The sequence below is a fragment of the Aedes aegypti genome, chromosome 3, assembly GCF_002204515.2.
Source record: "Aedes aegypti strain LVP_AGWG chromosome 3, AaegL5.0 Primary Assembly, whole genome shotgun sequence".
NCBI lineage: Eukaryota > Metazoa > Arthropoda > Insecta > Diptera > Culicidae > Aedes > Aedes aegypti.
Genome location: NC_035109.1, coordinates 386,217,594 through 386,239,312, shown reverse-complemented (window position 1 = coordinate 386,239,312; position 21,719 = coordinate 386,217,594). Strand labels below are relative to the sequence as shown.

General features: G+C 41.1%; 3 protein-coding genes across 4 annotated transcripts in view; 1 reads left to right on the top strand and 2 right to left on the bottom strand.

Moving 5' to 3' along the window:
• The window catches only part of LOC5563684 (protein amalgam), a 300,411-nt gene that overhangs the window by 160,222 nt on the left and 118,470 nt on the right, over positions 1 to 21,719 (bottom strand). The window lies entirely within an intron of this gene.
• LOC5563674 (perlucin) lies at positions 3,467 to 4,362 on the bottom strand. The gene is made up of 2 exons (XM_001647923.3): positions 4,243 to 4,362; positions 3,467 to 4,183 (listed from the first exon to the last, which is right to left on the bottom strand). Exons 1-2 carry the CDS (start codon positions 4,333 to 4,335, stop codon positions 3,821 to 3,823), a joined length of 456 nt encoding a protein of 151 aa, XP_001647973.1. The 5' UTR covers positions 4,336 to 4,362; the 3' UTR covers positions 3,467 to 3,820.
• On the top strand, positions 15,426 to 16,024 carry LOC5563675 (C-type lectin 37Db). The gene is made up of 2 exons (XM_001647924.3): positions 15,426 to 15,571; positions 15,629 to 16,024. Exons 1-2 carry the CDS (start codon positions 15,464 to 15,466, stop codon positions 15,983 to 15,985), a joined length of 465 nt encoding a protein of 154 aa, XP_001647974.1. The 5' UTR covers positions 15,426 to 15,463; the 3' UTR covers positions 15,986 to 16,024.

The window sequence follows — 21,719 nt, the reverse complement described above, 5'->3', positions numbered from 1 at the left end:
TGAAAAGGCAAATAGGTAGCTATGAAAGTATATTTACCAAGTTGTGTTTCAACAGAAACACCTAAAGTTTCAAAAACTTTAGTTTCAAATGACGAAAACAGTTGATGTTTTATACCCCTATGAATGATGATTGCAACTCCCCCACATGCTCAAGTCGATCATTACGATAAACAAAAAAGTTAGGATCTCTTTTGAGTTTAGATCCAGATTTCAAATACGTTTCGGTTGGTTGGTTGGTTTGACTTTATTAACGAGATTTTTAGCCCTGGGCTAGTTCATCTCGGGACCAACGGCTTTACTTCCCTTCCGAAGGAAGTCGTCACTTTAACTTTTTACGTCATAAGTGACTGTGTCGGGGGATGGGATTCGATCCCAGGTCCTCGGCGTGAGAGGCGAGTGTTCTAACCACTACACCAGGTCCGTCCCCCAATACGTTTCGGTAATAACTGCTATATGCACGTTATTAGCTGTAAGAAAATTAAACAGCTCGTCCTTTTTACCATTCAGAGAACGGGCATTCCAATTTAAAATATTTAAATCATTATTTGGATCCATTAGAAAAACGTAATCCAATAACAATTTGATTTGTAAATTTTACACCTACTTGGACTGCTTCAGTCATAGTGGTGGCTTTGAACATTGCATCAATCGTTAGATTCAATTGTTCAGTTAGAAAATTAAAATCAGAGGCAGACATATCACTTGAAGTGGGTCCATTTGATGATTTCCCATTAGAATTTTCGGTAGACGAAGAGGCGGAGTAAATGTTACCTGTGGCAGTAGGGTTTTTTACATTTGTTTTGAAACGAGTAGAATGGGTACTCATAGTACGAAAAGGGGAGGAGTTCAAACTACCTGCTACGATATCGGCAAAGGATTTACCGTGGGTAGATACATTCGAAATTAAAAGATTCGAACGGCTACCCGATGAATTAAAATTAGTTTGTGAATGAGCATGATTATGATCTTCCTGATGGGTATGATTCATGATCAAGCGATCGTTAACTGAAAAATGAGCATTGTTCGATACTTTACCAGGGAAATTCCGGAAATGACCGTTATCGTAACGGATATTATCCTTCATCTGCCTGACACGAGCCTCGACGACTCCCCTTCACGAAGGGCAAGCCCAAATAATTGGTCTTATGATTGCCCCCGCAATTCGGGCATATAAACTTGGTGGTATCTTCCTTCACTGGGCAGGCGTCCTTAGCGTGAGAAGAACCTCCGCAAATCATGTATTTAGCATCCATGCGGCAATTTTCTTGTTCCATGATCTCACTTTTGGCACCGACGGCACTGAGTGGGGTTCTGGTAATTTCCTCCAGGTTTCTGGAAATATTCCCATGTCACACGGACATCAAACAAAAGTTTTGCTTTTTCTAAAGCTTTAATATTATTTAGTTCTTTTTTGTTGAAGTGAACTAAATAATATTCTTGAGAAAGCCCTTTCCGAACAATGCCAGTTTGGGTACTCTTTTTCATAATGATTACTTGGACTGGAGAAAATCCAAGTAAATCATTTATTCCATTTTTGATCTCTTCAGGTGACTTATAGTCACTTGAGAGTCCTTTCAAGACAACATTGAACAAACGTTCATTTGGCGTCATAAGTAAAAAAATATGCTCCTTTTCTTCAAGATGTTTGAGAAGAAGTTCGCGATATTTAAGAGTTTCCGGCAAAACGTGACAGTCTCCTTTATTTGCGATTTGGAAGGAAACCTTGATTCCCTTAATGGAGTTCAAGATCTCCTGCCTAAATCCCCCAAATTCGGAACAACTGACCACGATAGGCGGCACTCTTTGCTTCCTCACTTGAATCAAAGAGCCTGGGCTAGAGGCTGCTTCGATTCGGTGTTCGGAAAATTTGTCTAGAGCATCGAACTGATTGCTCATTTCGATACAATTATTCATTTCACTCTTGGAAGAAAGTTCGCATTCCGGAGAAACGTCCTTTCTACCATTTTTGCCACGTGTAGTGATAGTTTTAAATCCCACTTCTTTGGCTTCCAAATTCAGAGATTCACACTTCCTTTTGTTTGTTGTTGATACTATGGTAAGTTAATAAACGGAAGAAGACGTCACCTCCTAAGAGGCTTTTTTTCCCAAGGATGTGTTCAAGAAGGATAACCATCGCTAGCTTTCACCAACGGGTCCAACGAAAAATCGAAGGCACGGTTTTAGTAGCACTGAAAACTACCGTTTTTTATTTTGGCACTGAAAAGTACTGTTTTTGTAGCACTGGAAAGTATTGTTTCATTGCTTTAGGTAGTTTTAAAAAATCTTTCCTATTGGAATTCTGTGGGATACCTTCGAGACTCCTGTGACGATAAAATGGATAAATATTGAAACTGTCAAAAAAAACAATATACGGTCATGAGCGATAGGTGCCGTTACTTGTTTCAAAAAATAATGAAACCCGCAACATTAACATTTTAAAAGAAAATTTTCAATAATTATACAAAAACTGATATCCCAGATTGCGGTGCGTTACACACTACTTAAAATTTAATGTTACACATTACGTAAATTTTATGTGAACCAAAATTCTGATTGTGCAACAATAAAATGACGTAAACTCGCACTTGGAAATTTTCTTGTATTAATATGTCTAGCAAATGACGTAAATTTCAACGATTTTTCCTAAACGCGTAGTGTTGCAGTCAATGAAATTTGAATTAAAATATCTTTGGTTTTACCGGCGCGACTGATGTAATTTTGGGAGCAATTTCGTTCATTTATTGAACGTGATATTTGATTTTTTATGGAGCATTTTCATTTTCATACAGCTACAAAAATCTTTTGCCTGTATCAATTCGAGAGCCAAAGGTTAGACGTAATAAAATCGATGGCTCACCGCACAGGAAGTTCGGCCCGAGTGTGTGCGCGTAATAAAATTAGCGAATCGAGGCGAGTCTACGGGGAAGGATGATCCTGATGCCCTGCAGAGCAAGTGGCGTTTCCCTATTAAGATTAATATTTGAACAGGTTCTAAGTTTGGGTTTCGTCTTCTTCTGCTGTTGTGCTGACCACGGAACGCTTGGTTTCATCAAGGCAGAACAAACTTACCGACACATGGTTGTAAGACGTCATGTTTCTAGCATGCTTACTAGCAAAGCTGAACCTTGGAGCGAAAGGAAAACTTTTCCTCTTCTGGCAGCGTGCAAGCTTTCAACAGTTGTTGCTATTTGCGCTTCCGGTAGGATTCATTTTTTTGTTCGTCCTGTTTTTGCAACGAAGAATATTAAACTCTTCTCAAAGATGCTGGTAAATATTCATAAAAAAATGAACAACTTTTGCTTATGCTTGTTCCGCCTGCGTCTTTTGTTGGCAGAAAGAACATCTTCCACGGGGGAAACTTTCGCTGCCAAGGTACACAAGGCAAGTTGGTTATGGCTCGGTGTTGAGGAAAGCAGTTTGCACGAAAAGTGGAAGCTGATTTAGTGATTGACCTTTGAGAGCACACTTTGCGTGTAACGTCACTTTTGGTAGTTTATTTTCATAGTTCTAATAATTTTGGATAGTAAGATGACACCGAAAACAGGGCTTATTTCATTGCTTGTTTTAATGAAAATAAAATTAATCGAGCTCATCACCGTAGGTCATTCATTGAGTTTGACATGTGCAACTTAAATTTCATCCCACTCCTTTACATACAATTCTAATTATACAATCATAATCATAACATTCAATCCTTTTTCCATCCGAAGAGAGGCAGGTTACCTTTTATACGACCAGATCTAGTTATATATCAGTTGATATGCCTTAATTGTAACATGTGTGTCAATCGGGATCCAGATAATTTTAATAAGTCCCATTTTTAATTTTTCTTCCTCTCGCACACAAAGCGACGCTTGGAAGTGCACACCACGTCATTCCAACCCCAGTTGATATTCTTAGCCTTTTCGTACCACAAATGGACGCAGTGCTCCTTTCCGTCCTTATTGTCCGGTTTTCCAGGCATCCAATTGGCATACTCGACCGGTTTTCCGTTGGCAATCCAAACGAAATTTCCTTCCTTTGTTTGGTCACTGGCGCCAATCCACAGTTCCACCTTTCCTCTCTTGAATTCGCCCAGATTTTTTGCCAAACTCTCGATCTTCATCTGTTTTGCTTCGCTGTTGACCACAGCCAACTTCCAGCCATTTCTCAAGCAGTACTCAACTGCCCCGGTCCAAGTGGCCTGGAGGAAATCACATGATATGCTATTATGATGGCATAAGATTGGGATTTCCTACTTACCACTTCATTAGGAAAGCAGAATTTGTTTATTGAATCACACTTCTGCTGGGACGCAGCCAAACCTACCAAAGTGAACAGAAGTAGCAATTTCATCTTTTTCTTTTACTGCCGTTAAACTATCTTGAATCATTTTTATAGTCTGCAGAGTTGCAGAAAATCGAAGCTGATACATTATGGTAATTATTCAAACGTGACTGTTACAAATTAAGCTCAGCAAAGAAAGATATCGCACCAAAGCTGAACAAACAGCGAACGCTTAACAAACTGATAAAACATCTTCACTTTCATGCATTTCTAAGATCATAAATTTCTCGGACAAAGACTTCATTACCGCCCCACTGACTCCCCTGGTCATGCCTCACCGTGCCATATCTAGTTCAAAGGTAACGAAGAACATCTCATCTTTTCTTTTATGTTTTGGACAGCGAGAATACAGATTTCGGTGTAGCCGACGTTTTATGACACTTGGATAAGACGGATTCACGAAAACAAACAGTGCACCCACGGCTGACCAAAAGATTACAACAGCCCCACGAGCGGAGCAACGAGCTGTGAAGCGAATTCATATTGACCAAAAACACGTTAATTTATGCTTTCAGTTCAGAACATTTATTCCCGAGCAGAAAAGAATAACTCGCACCTATCTATGTCTACCATATTTTTGGTATTTTATTATAGTTACTTTTGTTCAGAAGTCTAAGTTTTGTCCACAGATCAATTTTGTGTTATTGTGGTACTTTTTCTGTCTTTATTAACGAGATTTTTAGCCTTGGGCTAGTTCAACTCTGGAGCAACGGCTTAACTTGCCTTTCAAAGGAAGTCGCCACTATAACTTAAACGTCGTAAGTGCCTATCTCGGGGATGGGATTCGATCCCAAGGTCAATTGAAAAAATACCTAGCTATTGAGGACTGCTAGAGGTATTGAACTACTATCGACAAATTTCATTTCTGTATCACAGTGCAGCATTTTCGAGGTCATCGAATGTAAACAAAATTCTGTCTTCAGATCCTGGAAAATCCTAGAAAAACTCTATTCGGGCTTTGAAAGATTAGTAAGAAATTAGCTCAATTTTACAGATTGTTTTTTCCCTAATACAGCTATGTCTCATAAACTTTTGTATATGCCATATTTTCCACATATTGGACAAAATGTTCTTCACTGCAAATAGGCACTACTTCTACGAATATGTCGTGACGGTATTATCATTTTTGTCGCAGTGTTATTTTTTCAAATATTTTGGTCATAATCTTTAAACCGTATCCATATAACTTTCCACTCCTTTATTCAGGTGGCAAGCATGGAAAATTTCCTAGTATGAATTACTTTAGTTTGGTATTATGCAGCGATTTCCTCCTGCTCGGGTATTTCATTTTCTTCTGCTGTCGTTGGTTGCTTTGCAGATTATTGCTGGCCTTGGCGTGTATTCAATCTTGACAGCGATGGTCGCCTCTGGAGTCCATTTTTCTCTTCTTATCCTTATCGCGGCTAGTTTGCCGCTTTTGTACTGCTCAGTTTTTGTTTCGTTTGTTCTCTTTTGAAGAGGTGCAACCTTAGTTTGTTATGGAATTCTTTAGACATACCGATAACCATGTTTCGAGGTCAGATCGTTTCGACACACTGTGTTGACCGGTTGTCTTCGTACACGCGCTTGAGATAAACCAGGTGTTTTTCTGAGTTTTTCGCGGTTTTCGCGATCGAAACGCGTGTGAATCAGTGGTTGCGGTGGTGAAGAAGAAGAGGATAGTGAAGGTTTTGTGAAAATCGGTGTTAAACCGGCCGAAAACGGCGAAAAAAGTGACACCCACGTGCTTCGAAACGGCCAAACAAATCGCCGTCAGCCGGCTCCCCGGCCGTTCTCATTCACCATTCGGTGGTGCACAGTGTGCTTGAATTGTTTTTCGCTGAAACAAAAAAAAAAGTGTCAAAAGTTTGGGAAGTAAGTGAAATTGAGAAAGTGAGCGATTCTCATCAGGGGTTTCACTACAGTAGTGTCCAGTAGTGCCTACAGTGCGGCACAAAATTTTGGGAACGCCTGGCCATCGCTTTCTACGACCGAGGAAAAAAGAAGGTAGGATCTTTCCTTTTACTTTTCTGTCGTCCATTTGGGGTAGGTAACGGGTGACCGTTGCCAGTGGAAGTGTTGTCCACATAAAACAACATGGCGGCCGCTAGTAGCGGCGACCCAGGGGGGTCCGCCAAACGTAGATTGCCAGAATTTATGGATCCAACGAACCAATTTGGCGAATTGACCTTCCTCCAGCTGTCTGGAAAGAACGGAACTCCGCTTCCGATCAACCCGTACATTACCGGGAAATCGGTTGAGGCATGTGCCGGTGGCCCAATTGAGAGCGCGAAGACCGAAGCACAGGGAACAAAATACACTCTAAGAGTTCGCGACCCAGCCCAAGTAGCCAAATTACTTAAGTAAACGAAGCTAATTGACGGAACTGAGGTGGAGGTTGTCCCTCACCCCGACCTCATTCAGATGGAGGAAAAGGACATTTTGACGGAGATGATTAGCCAGAAGGTGATCCGTGTGCAGCGTAATGAAGGTGGCAAAAGGGTCAATACACCGGCGCTGATCCTTACGTTCTGTAAGACCACGTACCCGGAGTATATGAAAGTTGGCTTGCTCCGTGTCGCTACTCGCCCCTACTTCCCAAACCCGATGCTCTGCTACGGCTGCTTCAGCTACGGGCACACACGTGTTCGTTGCCTTGGACCGCAACGTTGTGCCAACTGCTCGCAGAACTTCCACGGGGAAGAATGCGGTGAAGCCCCAGTATGCCGTAACTGCAAGGGTGACCATCGGTCAACCAATCGCCAGTGCCCAGTGTATAAAAAAGAGGTTGAAATGATCAAGGTGAAAGTGAGTGAAAACCTGAGTTTCCCCGAAGCGAGAAAACGAGTGGAGCAACAATCAGGTAGTTACACCCAAGTAGCTGCCCAACTGGAATTGCTGCTGTTTCTGGAATCAGTCGTGTTGTTGTTTCGGCAATGGCTGGCACTGTGGGACAAGACGTCCCACAGGTCAGTGTTCGCTTATCCCTACCTCAATCAGGTACTGCCGCGCCTGCAATATTTTCAGGATACGCCGCATCACTCCCATCTCCCGGAGAAGGCCCTTCGAGAGTTCATCGCAGAAACATTACACAAAGCGCTTCCCCAGTGCCGGCTGTTGTCGGTATTGGCAGAACTAGTGTAATGGTTTCGACAGCAGCTGGTACTGTGGGACAAAGCGTCCCACAGGCAAGTGATAGTTTGGTTCTTTCGTCGTCAGAGGCTACCGCACTTCCTCTTTCTCCCACAACAGACCCGCCGACCAGAAGAACATCAATCTCATCATCCACCACACGATCAGCTACGGATAGTCGCTCCGGTGGCTGTTTCGCCCTCCAGTGGAATATCCGTGGTCTGCGCGCCAACATCAGCGAGCTAAAGCTTCTCATCTCCGACCTCGAACCGTGCGTTGTAGCTTTGCAGGAGACTAAGGTGAACCAGAGTCTGGCTCGAAGGTTCACCTGGCAAACCTTATCAGACACACACAACAGTGACCACTTCCCAATTGCGGTGTCCATACCGGGGTGGTCAAATCAGCAAAAAACGCGACGAAAATGGCTGTACGATCGGGCTGATTGGGAGTTATACGAACGGCTGACAGCAGAAACCATCCGCCCAGAGTTTGAGTGGAATGTGGAAAGCTTCACTGAAAAACTAATTGCAGCAGCGTCTAAGTCCATCCCACGAACTAGTGGCCGAATCGGACCGAAAGTAGTACCGTGGTGGCCAAGGCGGACCGAGGCCAAGGCGGCAATTTGTCGGCGACGAAAGTGTCTTCGGTCGCTCCGACGTCTACAGCAGGTCAACCCAGATCATCCCGAAGCGTTAGCGGAATTCCAAGTAGCAAGAGCTGCGGCGCGAAAGGCAATCAAAGAAGCGAAGGAGCAATCGTGGGAAAGCTTCGTTGGGAAGATCTCCCCACAGAGCACGACGTCTGAACTGTGGCGCACGGCTAACACACTGCGTGGAAATCAGCAGAAACGCCCAGTTGTTCTCAAACGGCCAAATGGATTCACGGACAACCCCGAAGAAGTGGCGGAAGAACTTGCGACGTACTACGGCGAAAGATCGGCGACGACTAGCTACCCTCCATTGTTTCAGATGGCGAAAATGGCAGCTGAGAGAGTGTCCATAGATGTTTCACCTAATACCGGCTACGTGTACAACACTGACATTACCCTTGCTGAACTTCTGTGGGCTCTCGACAAAGGGCGAGGTGCTTCAACAGGTACCGATATGATAGGGTATCCGCTTCTTCAACGACTTCCTATATCCGTGAAAATGATTCTGCTTGAGCTCCTCAACAAAATCTGGCGCACTGGTGAATTTCCTTCTAGCTGGCGAAACGCTCTGATCATTCCCATCCCGAAACCGAATTGTCAAGATTCTGGGCCGGCTGCCTTTCGTCCAATCTCGCTTACCAGCTGCATGGCAAAGCTTCTGGAGCGAATCGTCAATCGTCACCTCATGAGCGAACTAGAATCGAGTGGGTGCCTTGACAAGCGTCAACACGCTTTCCGTGCGGGGCATGGCACCGATACATACTTCGCCGAACTAGAGAGATCACTACCAACAGTCGATGAGCACTGCTTGGTAGCATCCTTGGACCTATCGAAAGCGTACGATACAACCTGGCGATATGGTATCCTACGCACACTCAAGTCGTGGCGTATTCGAGGTCGCATGATGAACATGTTGCAGAGCTTCCTCTTGGAGCGAACGTTCCAAGTCTCAGTAGGTGGACATATGTCTGATGAACACGAGCTGGAAAACGGAGTGCCACAAGGTTCTGTGCTCTCAGTGACTTTGTTCCTCGTTGCAATGCAGCCCATCTTCCGGGTATTGCCGAAAGGAGTCGATGTTCTCTTATACGCCGACGACATTCTCCTCATTGTGCGTGGAAAGAAAACATTAAAACTACACCGAAAATTACAGGCCGCTGTGAAGGCTGTAGATAACTGGGCGAAGAGTGTCGGTTTTGCTATATCCGTGGTGAAATTGCACATCTTTTACTGCAGTCCAAATGCGCGCCGAGAACTGGCACGCGAAATCACCATCGACCGAGTCCCCGTACCGAAGACCAACCGTCTAAGGGTTCTTGGTATCACCCTAGATCGAACGTTGACGTTCAAGCCTCACTGCCAAGCAGTGAAAAAAGCATGTGAATCTCGGTTACAAATCCTCCAAATGATTGGATCTAAACTTCCTCGGGGCAACCGATCAACCCTCCTACAAGTTGGGTCGGCCCTTGTCACCGCGAAATTGACTTATGGCATAGGACTGTTGAGTCGAGGAGGACCAGTAACTCTGCAGATCCTTGCCCCGGCGTATAACAAGATGGTCCGGTTTGCCTCCGGAGCGTTTGTGACTAGTCCGATAAACGCGGTCATGGCTGAATCTGGTACACTACCTTTCGAACTATTGGCAGCACAATCTACAGCCCGAGTGGCCATTGGTATAGCGTCAAAAAGCCGAAACAACAGCAATCTACCGCTAATCCAGCGAACATCAAATCGTATACTCGACCTCACGGGAACAGCTATCCCTGCTATTGATCAACTTCTTAGACAAAGCGATCGGGTGTGGCACGCACAAAAACCATCAATCGTATGGGAAGTGAAGAGAAACGTCAGAGCCGGAGATCCACCGGAAAGAGTGCGGCCTGTTGTACAACAACTACTATCGACCCGTTTTCACCAATCAACCGTTGTATACACCGACGGCTCTAAGTTCGAAAACACAGTTGGTGCTGCTTTTCACACCGCAGGTCTGGCTGGTACCTACAGCCTACCTGAACAATGCAGTGTCTTCTCTGCGGAGGCGTACGCTATTAAAATGGTACTTTCAATCCCTAATATAGGCAGAGAAATGGTGATTCTAACGGATTCTGCGAGCTGTCTACAGGCCCTGGAGACAGGTAAATCTAGGCACCCGTGAATCCAAGAAATAGAAAGAGTAGCGAGTACCAAACCGGTCCGATTCTGCTGGATTCCTGGACATTCAGGCATCAGTGGAAATAGCGAAGCTGACCGCCTAGCCAACGATGCTAGAAGACAGCCGGCCATCGACATTCCTCTTCCAAGTGAGGACGCACTACGAGCCGTTAAACAAACAATACGACGCCAATGGAATGACCAATGGTGCGATATTCGAGAAGTGAAGCTTAGGGAAATTAAACAGGACACACTACGGTGGGCAGATCACGGTAGCTCAGCCGATCAGCGTGTGCTGAAACGGCTAAGGATTGGCCATACGAAGCTAACTCATACTTTTCTGTTGAAAAAGGAACCGCTACCAACCTGCGTATGCTGCGAAACAATTATAGATGTGCGACACTTAATTTTGCAGTGCAGACGATACGACAAGGAGAGACAGGAGAACAACATCAGCACGACAAGCATGAGTGACGCCCTAGCAAACGAAGGAAATAACGTGAAGAAGTTGTTGAAATTCTTGCATGAAGCAGGATTGTATAAACAATTATAACATGTAATAACAAATTCAATCTGACACGAATGCACCCTTCTGGTGTAAAGTGTCATAAATACACAAACAAACAAACAAACATGTTTCGAGGTGTTATGTGATAAAGAAACAACATATATCTTACGATTAAAATAAACACTTTATATGTCAAAATCTCCAAAAGGTCATGAGCTCGAATCCCGTTCGAAAATTTTTTGGGTATGTTCTCGACTGAACAAGGTATGCCCGGGTATTTAATTTGAAAAAGCTTATTGAGCAGCAGGGTCTGTCCTAGTTAGAATGTAACGACCATTTTTGCAAAATTCTGATATTTTCCACGCTTTAGTTGTAGGGTTCCTAATACCGATCCTTTTTGGCGAGTACCGGTAAAATACCGGTACTGGAAGTTTTTTTTTGTAATAAATTTGAAGTAGACAAAGCCAAAAACATAGCAAATTCTAAAAATTCGCCCAAATACACAAGTCTGCTGATGATATTATCAAGTGAGTTATTAATTGATTATATCCATTAAAAAATATGATTGAAAAATTAAATTTGCTCAACCGTTTTATCTTTTGATCTCCAAGTTGACAGTTTCATATGGAATATCGAAAAAAGGGAATATTGTATGTAATGTAGAAAATTGTTCAACATTGATGATGTATGGTCTATTTTCATGTTTTAAATCCTGCTTTTAAATTCATGCAAAGCATGTTCAACGTTCTATGCTCAACTGTCATACGTGTGCATATTTTTGTAACGAAACTTTTGGACACAGAGAAACCTCTTTTTGAGTCCATCCGTATATTGCTCTAGTTGATGCCCATTCATCGTGAATTGTCAAAAGAGATATAACTAAGGAATTTTCAAAGTCGAAATATGCGAATTGTGCCGGTCAATTTCTATGAACTTTAGTACCATTATTGGAACACCTTTCAATTCTTCAATCTGCTGACATATTCACTACTTTTTATAAAGCTTGATATCCATCCTTTTTCGAGTTTTCTTCAGCACCGAAAATACCAGTACACAATGCCTTCCAGTACGGGTATTTCGGTACCTAAATTGGTCGGTATTATCGATACTACCAGTACCAAAACCCTATTTAGTTGTAGCTAACACATCTCAACAGTCAAAATATCATGCACGAATTGGGCTAATTTGTTTGACCCATTGACTTGTTTTTTTTTTTGACGCAAAACGGAAATTCTTTGTTTCTTTGCTAGAAATATAACAAATATTTCCAATGTTAACAATACGGACAGATTTCCGATGGGTTTTATGATACAATCTTTTTTGAATGCACGAGCGTGAACAATAGATTTTTCATCAAAATCTAATGCGTGAGTTTTGTTAAGCAGCTTAAATGAGTTTCCACTCATGGGACATCTCAATGATTGAGATTTGAGTGTGAGTTCACCAACACTGGTGACGACATAATAAAAAATAGATGGGTTGACTTTTTGAACCTTAACTTGATCTTGAGCTAGATTGACCGCCCTTTGTTGCTACAAACACCCTCATTATAGTAAGCTTCATGAGGTTTTATCCGTGAATCTCGTATTATCCTCGATTTTCATAAGCATCAAGCTGTATTAAATTCGATTTTTGCATCCACATACATCAAGGTTTCTGTAGTCATATGATTAAAGCACAGATGTGCCGATAGACAGGATGCTAGTTCGATTCACCTCTAAACAAGAATTTGGCTAAGTTTCCCCGAAAAAGAAAGGTTTTTAAATAGATATCGAGTTATTGAGGGAGATTTACCTCCCACGTGAAATCAACTACCGTAAAATGGGGTGTTAAGGGATGAAAAAAAAAAATCCACTTAAAATTCGAGCAACTTCTAGTATGCCAATAATTCAACAAAATACAGTCCAAGAACAAGACCAAGCTGAGGGTCGTGGGTTTGAATCCCATCGGTCGAGGATCTTTTCGGGTTGGAAATTTTCTCGACTTCCCAAGGCATAGAGTATCTTCGTACCTGCCACACGAAATACGCATGCAAAAATGGTCGTTGGCATAGTAAGCTATCAGTTAATAACTGTGGAAGTGCTCATAAGAACCTAAGCTGAGAAGCAGGCTCTGTCCCAGTGGGGACGTAACGCCAGAAAGAAGATGAACAGTCCTACCATTCTCCCGGCGTATATATCAAAAGCCAATTACAATGAAGACGATCATATGGCAGATTTCTGAGATAATCATAAAAATGTGTGATTTTTGACGAAAATGCAAAATGGGGTGTTAAGGAATTAGAGCTTTGTTTATATAACTATATTTGGCAATCAGCAAAAAAATATTATTTTGGTCAACATCGTTGATGTGTCCCTTCAACTCTAAAGGTCTTGCTCAAAGATTTTTATACTCAGTATCGGACATATAAAATGCACCAAAGCCGTTTTCCCATACAAAATAGTCAACTTCAGAGAGCTATATCTCCACCGTTTCTCAACCGATTCTTCTAAATTTTTCTGTGACGAACTACAAATTGCTTCAATTTTCGATAACTATAGAAAAAATTGTGTGAAAACTATTGGTTCAAAAATTACAGATAGGTTGAATTTTGACATAAAAATACACCAAGACACAAACTGCCCATAAAAGCATAACTGTCCCATATGGAATTAGTAGGCATTGAGAAATCAGCGCACAAAGTTAGAATTTCGTCTTCTCATGCAAATATTCATAATTTTCTAGAACATATCTACAAGCCATATAAGTTACGCAACACCGCACGGATAACTCATTTCGCTTCTATTGATCAGCAAAAAATATAAACTTGAACACAATTCTCATTTTGCAGTTGCTATATGGAGTGAAAGTTCATATAAAGACTGTTATGCCTTTATTTTTCAATATGGGACTGCATCAGCTTCAAATTTTTCCATAACATTTTCAAACAAAGTGTGTTATTTTTTATATACATAATTAAGTGTACATTAAAACATTAATGTTGCGATGAAAAAAGGTGTTGGCTTGAAAATCCATATGGGACAGTTATGCTTTTATGGGCAGCAAAGTGATGTAGCAGATAGACTAAAGAAGGATAATTTCAACAAGCTTTAAGTTTGAATAGGCTAAGCGTCCAATTTGCCTTTTCAATAAAGCACCACACCAAATAACGGATTTGCATGTAACACCCAGTGACATGGACGAGAGCAATCCTAGCGAAAAGTTTCCAATATAGAGCGGAAATCGGACACTATATATTTTCCAAAAAGAGCTCGGAAATAACCTTATATTATAATTGTTTATCTAGGACCTAGGTAGTGCTTAAAAAAATTAATAGCTCCAAAACCATATCAAATAAGATAATCATTCCTTTTTGCAAACTTTTCATCAATGTGATGGAACAACTTTTGAAAATATTATCATGAAAAACCCATGTTCACATTAATCAGTTTTTATCTACATTTTCCTACCAATTTTACCAAATTTTGTGATAAGTTAATTTTGGTGATATTCAGTGACTTACGAAATAGATCCCTTAACTTTACATTGCAGTTCAACTTCACAGAACAACTCAAAACCATATTGAAATATATTATAACATAAATTCAATGAGTTTAGTAACTAAGAAAAGTTAGAGTACATAATTCCTTAACACCCCACTTATTTTCAGAAAGAGACTTTTTTCATAAAAGTTCCTAAAAATCGAAACCCAGACATAATTTAAAGAAGTTTATGTCTGTAATATCATCTCAATTAAATTTCCTTATGTGCTACCTCACTCGCGAATTTTTCTCAAATATATTACTACTGTAGATATCGAGTTGTGTAAATATCGACTTATGGACGGCACGATGTATGGATATTGGATGGGACCATAATTGGAGAGAGTTCTGGAGAATCGAATGTTTGACATACGAAGGAGAAAATTACAAATCGAATTTTTTTGTGACGTGATTGATAGGCCTTTTTGGGTGCGGGTTGCTTGTTTTTTTCTATCTTTATTAAGAATCTATGACAGAAGGTCGAAAGACAAAAGGTCGAAAGGACAAGAGGTCGAAGAACAAAATAGTAGGGACAAAAACTCGAATATATTTTTTCAAAGAAGGAAACATTTCCCACCAAGCAAATAATTTTCGACCTTTTGTCCTTTCGACCTTTTGTCTTTCGAGCTTTTGTCCATAAACCCTTTATTAACGAGATTTTTAGCCCTGGGCTAGTTCTCGGGGCCAACGGCTTTACTTCCTTTCTGAAGGAAGTCGTCACTGTAATTTTCAGTGACTATGTCGGGGGTAGGGTTCGATCCCAGGTCCTCGGCGAGAGAGGCGTGTGTTCTAACCAATACACCAGGTCCGTCCCCCTTTAGGGTTGCTTGTTATGTTAAGTTGTGAAAACTTACTTTATAGAGAAAAAAATCAAATTGCAGTTATGATGCTGCACCTTCAATTTTAAAGCAAACACTCAAGTTTTTGATTGAATCTATCACTCAATGTCAAATTGAGCACAACGTTAACGTTGTAAAAAAGGGACACAGTACTCCTCTTGGTTAGAAAATTTAAAAATATTAACACTTTGTTGTGGACAAGTTCAATCATCCATCTGCAAAATAAACAATTGAGTGTCATCTTCTCTTTGTCAACGTTAATTTGATTGATCGCTCCATTTATCAGAATCTCTGAGAAAACCTATTTAAATCTCAATCATCTCGAGTGCAGCCAATTCATTCTATCACAAACATAGGAATGGCTCTTTCATTATATCTAATCGCTGTTATCTGTTCGTTGGTCGGCTTCACAGCCTCTCAGCAGACATGCGACAACGACAACAGATTCTGCTTCCCAAATGTTGTGGTAGGTGCATTATCCTTTCCCAATCCTTGGGATCACTTTCATCCTTCTTCCACCTAGGCGAACTGGATCGGAGCGGCCGAGTACTGTAGCCGAAACGGATGGCGATTGGCCGTTCTGGACTCGGAGCAGAAACAGCAACAGGTGGAGGAATTGGCCCAACGAGTGGACGCATTCAAAACGGCTAAAGTGGAACTGTGGATCGGAGCAAGCGATTTGGCCAGGGAAGGCAAGTTCATGTGGCACCCGACGGGGCTGGACGTGTCCTACTCGAAGTGGATCGCCGGAATGCCGGACAACAAAGACGGTTACGAACACTGCGTCCATCTGTGGTACGAACCGTCGCGGCTTATCAACTGGCACTGGAATGACGTGGTGTGCGCTTCGATGCGTCGCTTTGTGTGCGAACAGGCGTAAATTGCAGATTCAAATTTAATAAAGGAATCGCAAACTGAGGTTATGCGTTATGTATTCTTTTCCCTGACAATACGAAACGAAAAAACAAATGAAATTTCAAAATCTAATAATAACAGAATGGGACGAATTATGAAGCAGTTTCATGTAACTCGATACACGCTCGGTTTTTTTTTCGAAACTTTAATTTTCAGATGCATTTTTGGATAACCTGACACATCCGTTTGACTCAAAACTTGAAAGATGGTTTGTTTGAGTATGAATCTCATGCATAAATTAGATTCGAAAGTTAAAAGCCTTCCTTAGCCGAGTGGTAAGAGTCCGTGGCTACAAAGCAAAGCCATGCTGAAGGTGTCTGGATTCAATTCCCAGTCAGTCCAAGAACTTTTCGTAATGGAAAATTCCTTGAATTCCTTGGGCATAGAGTATATCATCGTACCTGCCACACGAATGCGAAAATAGCAACTTTGCAAAGAGAACTCTCGGTCAATAACTGTGGAAGTGCTCATAAGGATACTTAGCTGAGAAACAGACTCTGTTCCACGGAATACCAAAAAGAAGAATTAGAAGGTTTTGTACTCAAAGGAATTTATCGCATACCCTCATCGCAAACGCATAGCCACTGATTTAGTCAGGATTCTTCTATTAGTTTCCTGGGCCACGTCTATAGAAAACTGTTTACAAAAACGGCACGTAATAATTCTTTTTTCCCATTATGGGTGAAGTGGAATAATTGCGGCTGGAATTTAATATCCTTCCTTGACAATTCTCTCGTTCGTCTCCCGGGATAATGGAAAAAAGGATGAATGTGTGTTGTGTGGCTGCCCCGTGTCTTTGGTCTATTGTTGCGAGTTTGAGAATCTCATAAAAATGACAGTTGATGCGATAAAGTTATGATGCTACGCGACGCGACGGTGTAATTGTGCAAATGTAAGTATAATGTGATAAATGTGGAAATATCAAAGGATCGCAAATCTTCCCCGTTTGTCGTAGCCAGACAGTCAACTGACGACGACGACGGATGGAAGTATATTAAAAGTGAATGCGGTTTTATGTTGCGATGATACCTACGAGGGGAGACTATGGACTGTGAGTCCGATGAACAAGGGGAGATTATAACATTAGCTGCGGCTGAAAGTGGTCGTTTTGTTGGAAAGTTAATAAGATCGGAATGACATCGGGAGGAAGCAATTTTGTGGAATGGAATAGGATGCAATTTCCTACATTTGAGATACTTGTGGGGGAATCCTAATGTGATTTGACATCATTTGCAATTCATTAGAAGAGATATCATCAATCTATAGTTCAAATGTTTTATATTTTATTGCAAACAATCTCATTGTGTCATTAAACAATAAACTATTGATGAGCCATCACTTTATGTAAAGAAACAACGAATTGCGATGTAAACTAGACCTGTGCGCTGAAATATTTTAATCGATGGTGGTGTCAGAGCAATTCTGAAACCATGTCATCAACGTCAAACAGTTACAAAACAAATAACGGCCTGCGGAGCGCTTAAGGAAAAAATCAAGATGCTAAAAAATATTAAACAATCAATGCATCAAATTAATCAACTCATTACGAATGGTAAAGATGGACAAATTATGGGTGAATTTATGAAAAAAAAACACGTGCTTGGCTGGAATTTAAACCCAGGACTCTTGTATGCTAGACGAGCGCTTAACTAACTAAGCTACCGTGCAACTTGGTGACCCAATAATTGAGTTGGTTACAAGTTTTGAATTAAAATCCCCACAGACCACGCAGACCAAGAATATTGACATTACTGTATTAAGGCGCAAGAATCCATCATTCAGTCATCAGCAATTATCAAAAACGAACAACCAGTTTTTTCGTTCAAATTTAAAGAAATCCATAAAAATCTACCATCACAATGCAGATAGTAAGTGTTGATTACACTTCAATCGTTACTCATTCTGTCCTGTGAAGGATGATATCAGAAAGTTTGTATACGCAAATTGCGGAGGAAAATATAAAGCGTGGGCCACAAAAGTCCTTCTACCTCAACTGACAGTTCAGTATGTAGCAATGATTTTCGATCAAACAACCCGCAATGATGCGTTATGGCAAATGCACGCAGGTACTAAAATCGCTGACGCTGTCCTAAACTGTTATTAAGGAACTACGGATGAACCTTGGAGAAAATTCTGGAAGATCTTCAAAAGAATTCATTGTGAAGCTCCAAGGAATTTCTGAAGGAAATCCGAGGAAATTCTGGAGGATTTTTTGTAAGAATTCCTAGATATTCCAAGGAAGAAATTCTCGGTGGAGCCCCGTAGGAAATTGCAGCAAAAGTTTAGAAAGAACTCCAGAAGGAACTACGGAAAAAATTATAGAAAAACTCTGAAGGAATTCTTGAAGAAACTCCAAAGCTAATCCTAGAGAAACTCTGAAGAAATATCCGTGGAGAAATGTCTGGAGCAATTTCTGCAGGAATGCTGAGACGAAATCCCCGGAGATGCTTCTAGAGGAAATCCCGGAACGCCTGGGCTAAATCCTTGCAGGAATTGCTATTGGGAATCCTCTGAGGAATTTCTGGAGAAAATCTCCGGATAAATCTCTGATTCAAAACCTCAGATAGATTCCTGAAGTAAATTTCTAGATAAATTCTCGAGAAAAATCCTCAAAATCATCAGAAATCAGAGGAAATCCAGCACGAAATTTCCGGAGGAATTTTTGGAACTACCCTGAAGAATTCCTGCATAGAATCTCCCGAGGAGTTCTAGGTGGAAATCTCAAGAGGAATTCTTGAAAAAATCTTTAGACTAATTCATGGAGAAAATCTCCTGAAAAATTCCTTCAGGAAAACTCTGGAAAAACTCTTGGAGCCGGATCCCCGGAAGGATTGCTAAAGGAAATCCCTGGAGATAAACTCTAGAGAACTTCCTGGACGAAATCTCCGGAAGAATTTCTAGAGGAATACAACGAAGAAATTCCTCGAGAAAATCTCCGCATAAATTACTGGAGGAATTCCCCAGAAGAGTTTTTTGGAGAAAATCCCCGAAGGGGTTCCTGAAGGAAATCTCCGGAGGAATTCCACTAGGATATGCACGGAAGATCTGGTGGAAATGCTAAAAGAATTTTCTGGAGGATATCCCTTAAGCAATTTCTGGAAGAAATTCACGTAGAAATTGCTGATGGAAATACCCGTAGGGTTTCCTGCAGGAAATGACTGGAAGAAATTCCTGACAGAAACCTCCAGAAGATTTCCTAGAGGAAGTTCAAAAGAAAAAGAAATCCTGGTGGATCCTTGACTCCTCCGACAATTCGTACAGGTATTTCTTCAAAAATTAGAACAGAAGTTTCTCCAAAAGATTTTTTGAGTTTCTTTGAAGCTTTGAGAAATTCTTTCAGAATTTGCTCTAGTAAATTTCTCCCGGATTTCTGTAAGAGTTTAATTAGAGATTTTAACTGCAACAATTCCACTCAGGATTCCTCCAGGTGTTTACTCATGAGATTCATACAAAAATTCCACCAGGGATACCTAGAGATTCATTTTTCATTAACATTCCAGGAGCTCTGAAGGAATCCATAGAGGAAAGGCGACTGAATTCCTGAAGGAATCCCTAGATCAACTCTGGAGGATTTCCCGGGAGAAATCTGGAGTATTTCCCAGAGCAAGTCTGAACGAATTATCAGAAAAACTCCTGGAGGAACCCTGAAACAATTCCTGGAAGAGCTGCGAAGAAATTCCTGGAGGAACTCCCGTGGAATTGCTGGAGGACCCACAAAGTCTGAAGGAATTATCGGTGGAGCTCCAATGGACTCTTAAAGAATTACTGGAGGACTTCTGAAAAAAAAAACCTAGAGGAACTCCGGAGGATTCGCTAGAGGATCTTCGGAGCGATTCCTAGAAAAACTCCGGAGGCGGTCCTGTAGGAACTCTGAGATAATTTATTGAGGAACTTTCAGGTAATTTCTTGAGGAACTCTGGGGAAACTCCTGCAGAAACTTTGGAGGAAATCTGGAAGAGTTCCCGGTGGAGCCCCAATAGAACTACCGAGGAATTGCTGGATCAAATCCAGAGGAATTACTGGATGAACTCCGGAAGAATTTATGGAAGAAAGGTTTTCTTGGAGGAACTCCGGTGGATTCCATGAGGACTCTGAGGGAGCTTCGGAAGACCCAGACAACCAGAAGTCGCATAACAGTTTACGAACAAAGTCGTTTACTCATACAAATTGCATCACACCCGTACTAAATGGTGGATGAAATCGTCCGATCAATGAGTTTCCTCGCATAAAACGCTGTTTTATGAGCTCATATGTACATTTCATTTCATACCGTAAACTTGTACAAAGAAAGTCGGATAAATCCGTAGCAGCTGTCAAATAAATTTTGTTATCGTATATTAACTCGCATAAGAGTACGGATTAGTTCGGAATAAAATCGGTACACTCGTGTTGCATGCTATTTTTCATCATATAAAATATGCACGTATATCGCCTCCACTTTGGTACGTATAAGGCCTTTTCACGACATCTTATATGTGAAACATTGCACATATAAGCATCGCACAACGCAAAAGGTGATTTCATTATACGTACATTCTGGTTGTCTGGGGAATTCTAGGAGAAATTCCCAAAGGAACTATGAGATTTCTTGGAGGAACTCTATAGAATTTTTTTTGAGGAACACTGTAGGATTTCCCGGAAGAAATCTAGGGGAATTCTCGATGTAACTCCAAAAGAATCATAGGAATTCCGGAGAATTTCTGAGAAATTACAAGAGGAACTCTGGAAAATTTCTGGGGAAACTACGATAAAATCCCTTGAAAAACTACGGTGGGCATTCGAAGGAATACCCGGTGGAGCTGCAATGGAATTTCCGGAGGAAATCTGAAGGAGTTCTACAAGAAACTCCGTACAAATTTCAAGAGAAACTCTGGGAAAATTCTTGGAGGACCTATAAAGAATTACCTGGAGCAGGATTTGTCGAAGGATTTGCTGAAGGAACTACAGAATATTTTTTAGAGAATCCCTGGAAAAAATCCCGAAGGAACTATGAAAGAAACCCCAAAGGAACTCAACAGAAATTTTTAGAGGGTCTTCGGAAAAATTTGTGCAGGAACTTCGAAGAATTTGTGGAGGAACTTCAAGGAATTTCATAAAGAACTCCGGAATAATTCCTGGAGGATTCATGGAAGAACTCCGAATAAACTCCCGGTAGAGCTGCAAAAAAAATCCCAACAAAATATTTAAAAAAAAACTCTTGGAGTTTTTTCAGAAGGAACACCTAAACAAGTCCTGGAGAAACTCCGAAAGAATTCCTTGAGATACTCAGAAGGAATCTCTGAAGAAACTCCGAAGCAATTCTTGAAGGAATGCCTGGAGTAACTCTGAAAGAACTCCCGCAGGAACTCTGGAAGAATTCCCGGAGGATTACCAGGAGGACAAGTGGAAGCATTACTGGAGGAACTTCAGAGGAATTGCTGAAGGAATTCTGTAAAAATTCTTGGAGAAATATCCGCAGCAACTATGAAGGAACTTCCGGAGAAATTGTTAAGGCTCGTTTTAAGTAGCCAGAGTCTCCAAGGCAGAATTTGCAACAATCTTCATTTTTCAGTTAACCATCGCTTAATCAATAATCATATTCTTCAGATAATTTATAATCATGCTCATTCACAAGCTATTTTTTTCATTAGGGTAACCGTTTTAATCTTTATTGAATTCAAATGAAAATACCCAAAGAAATTCCTATGTCAATGTTGTCG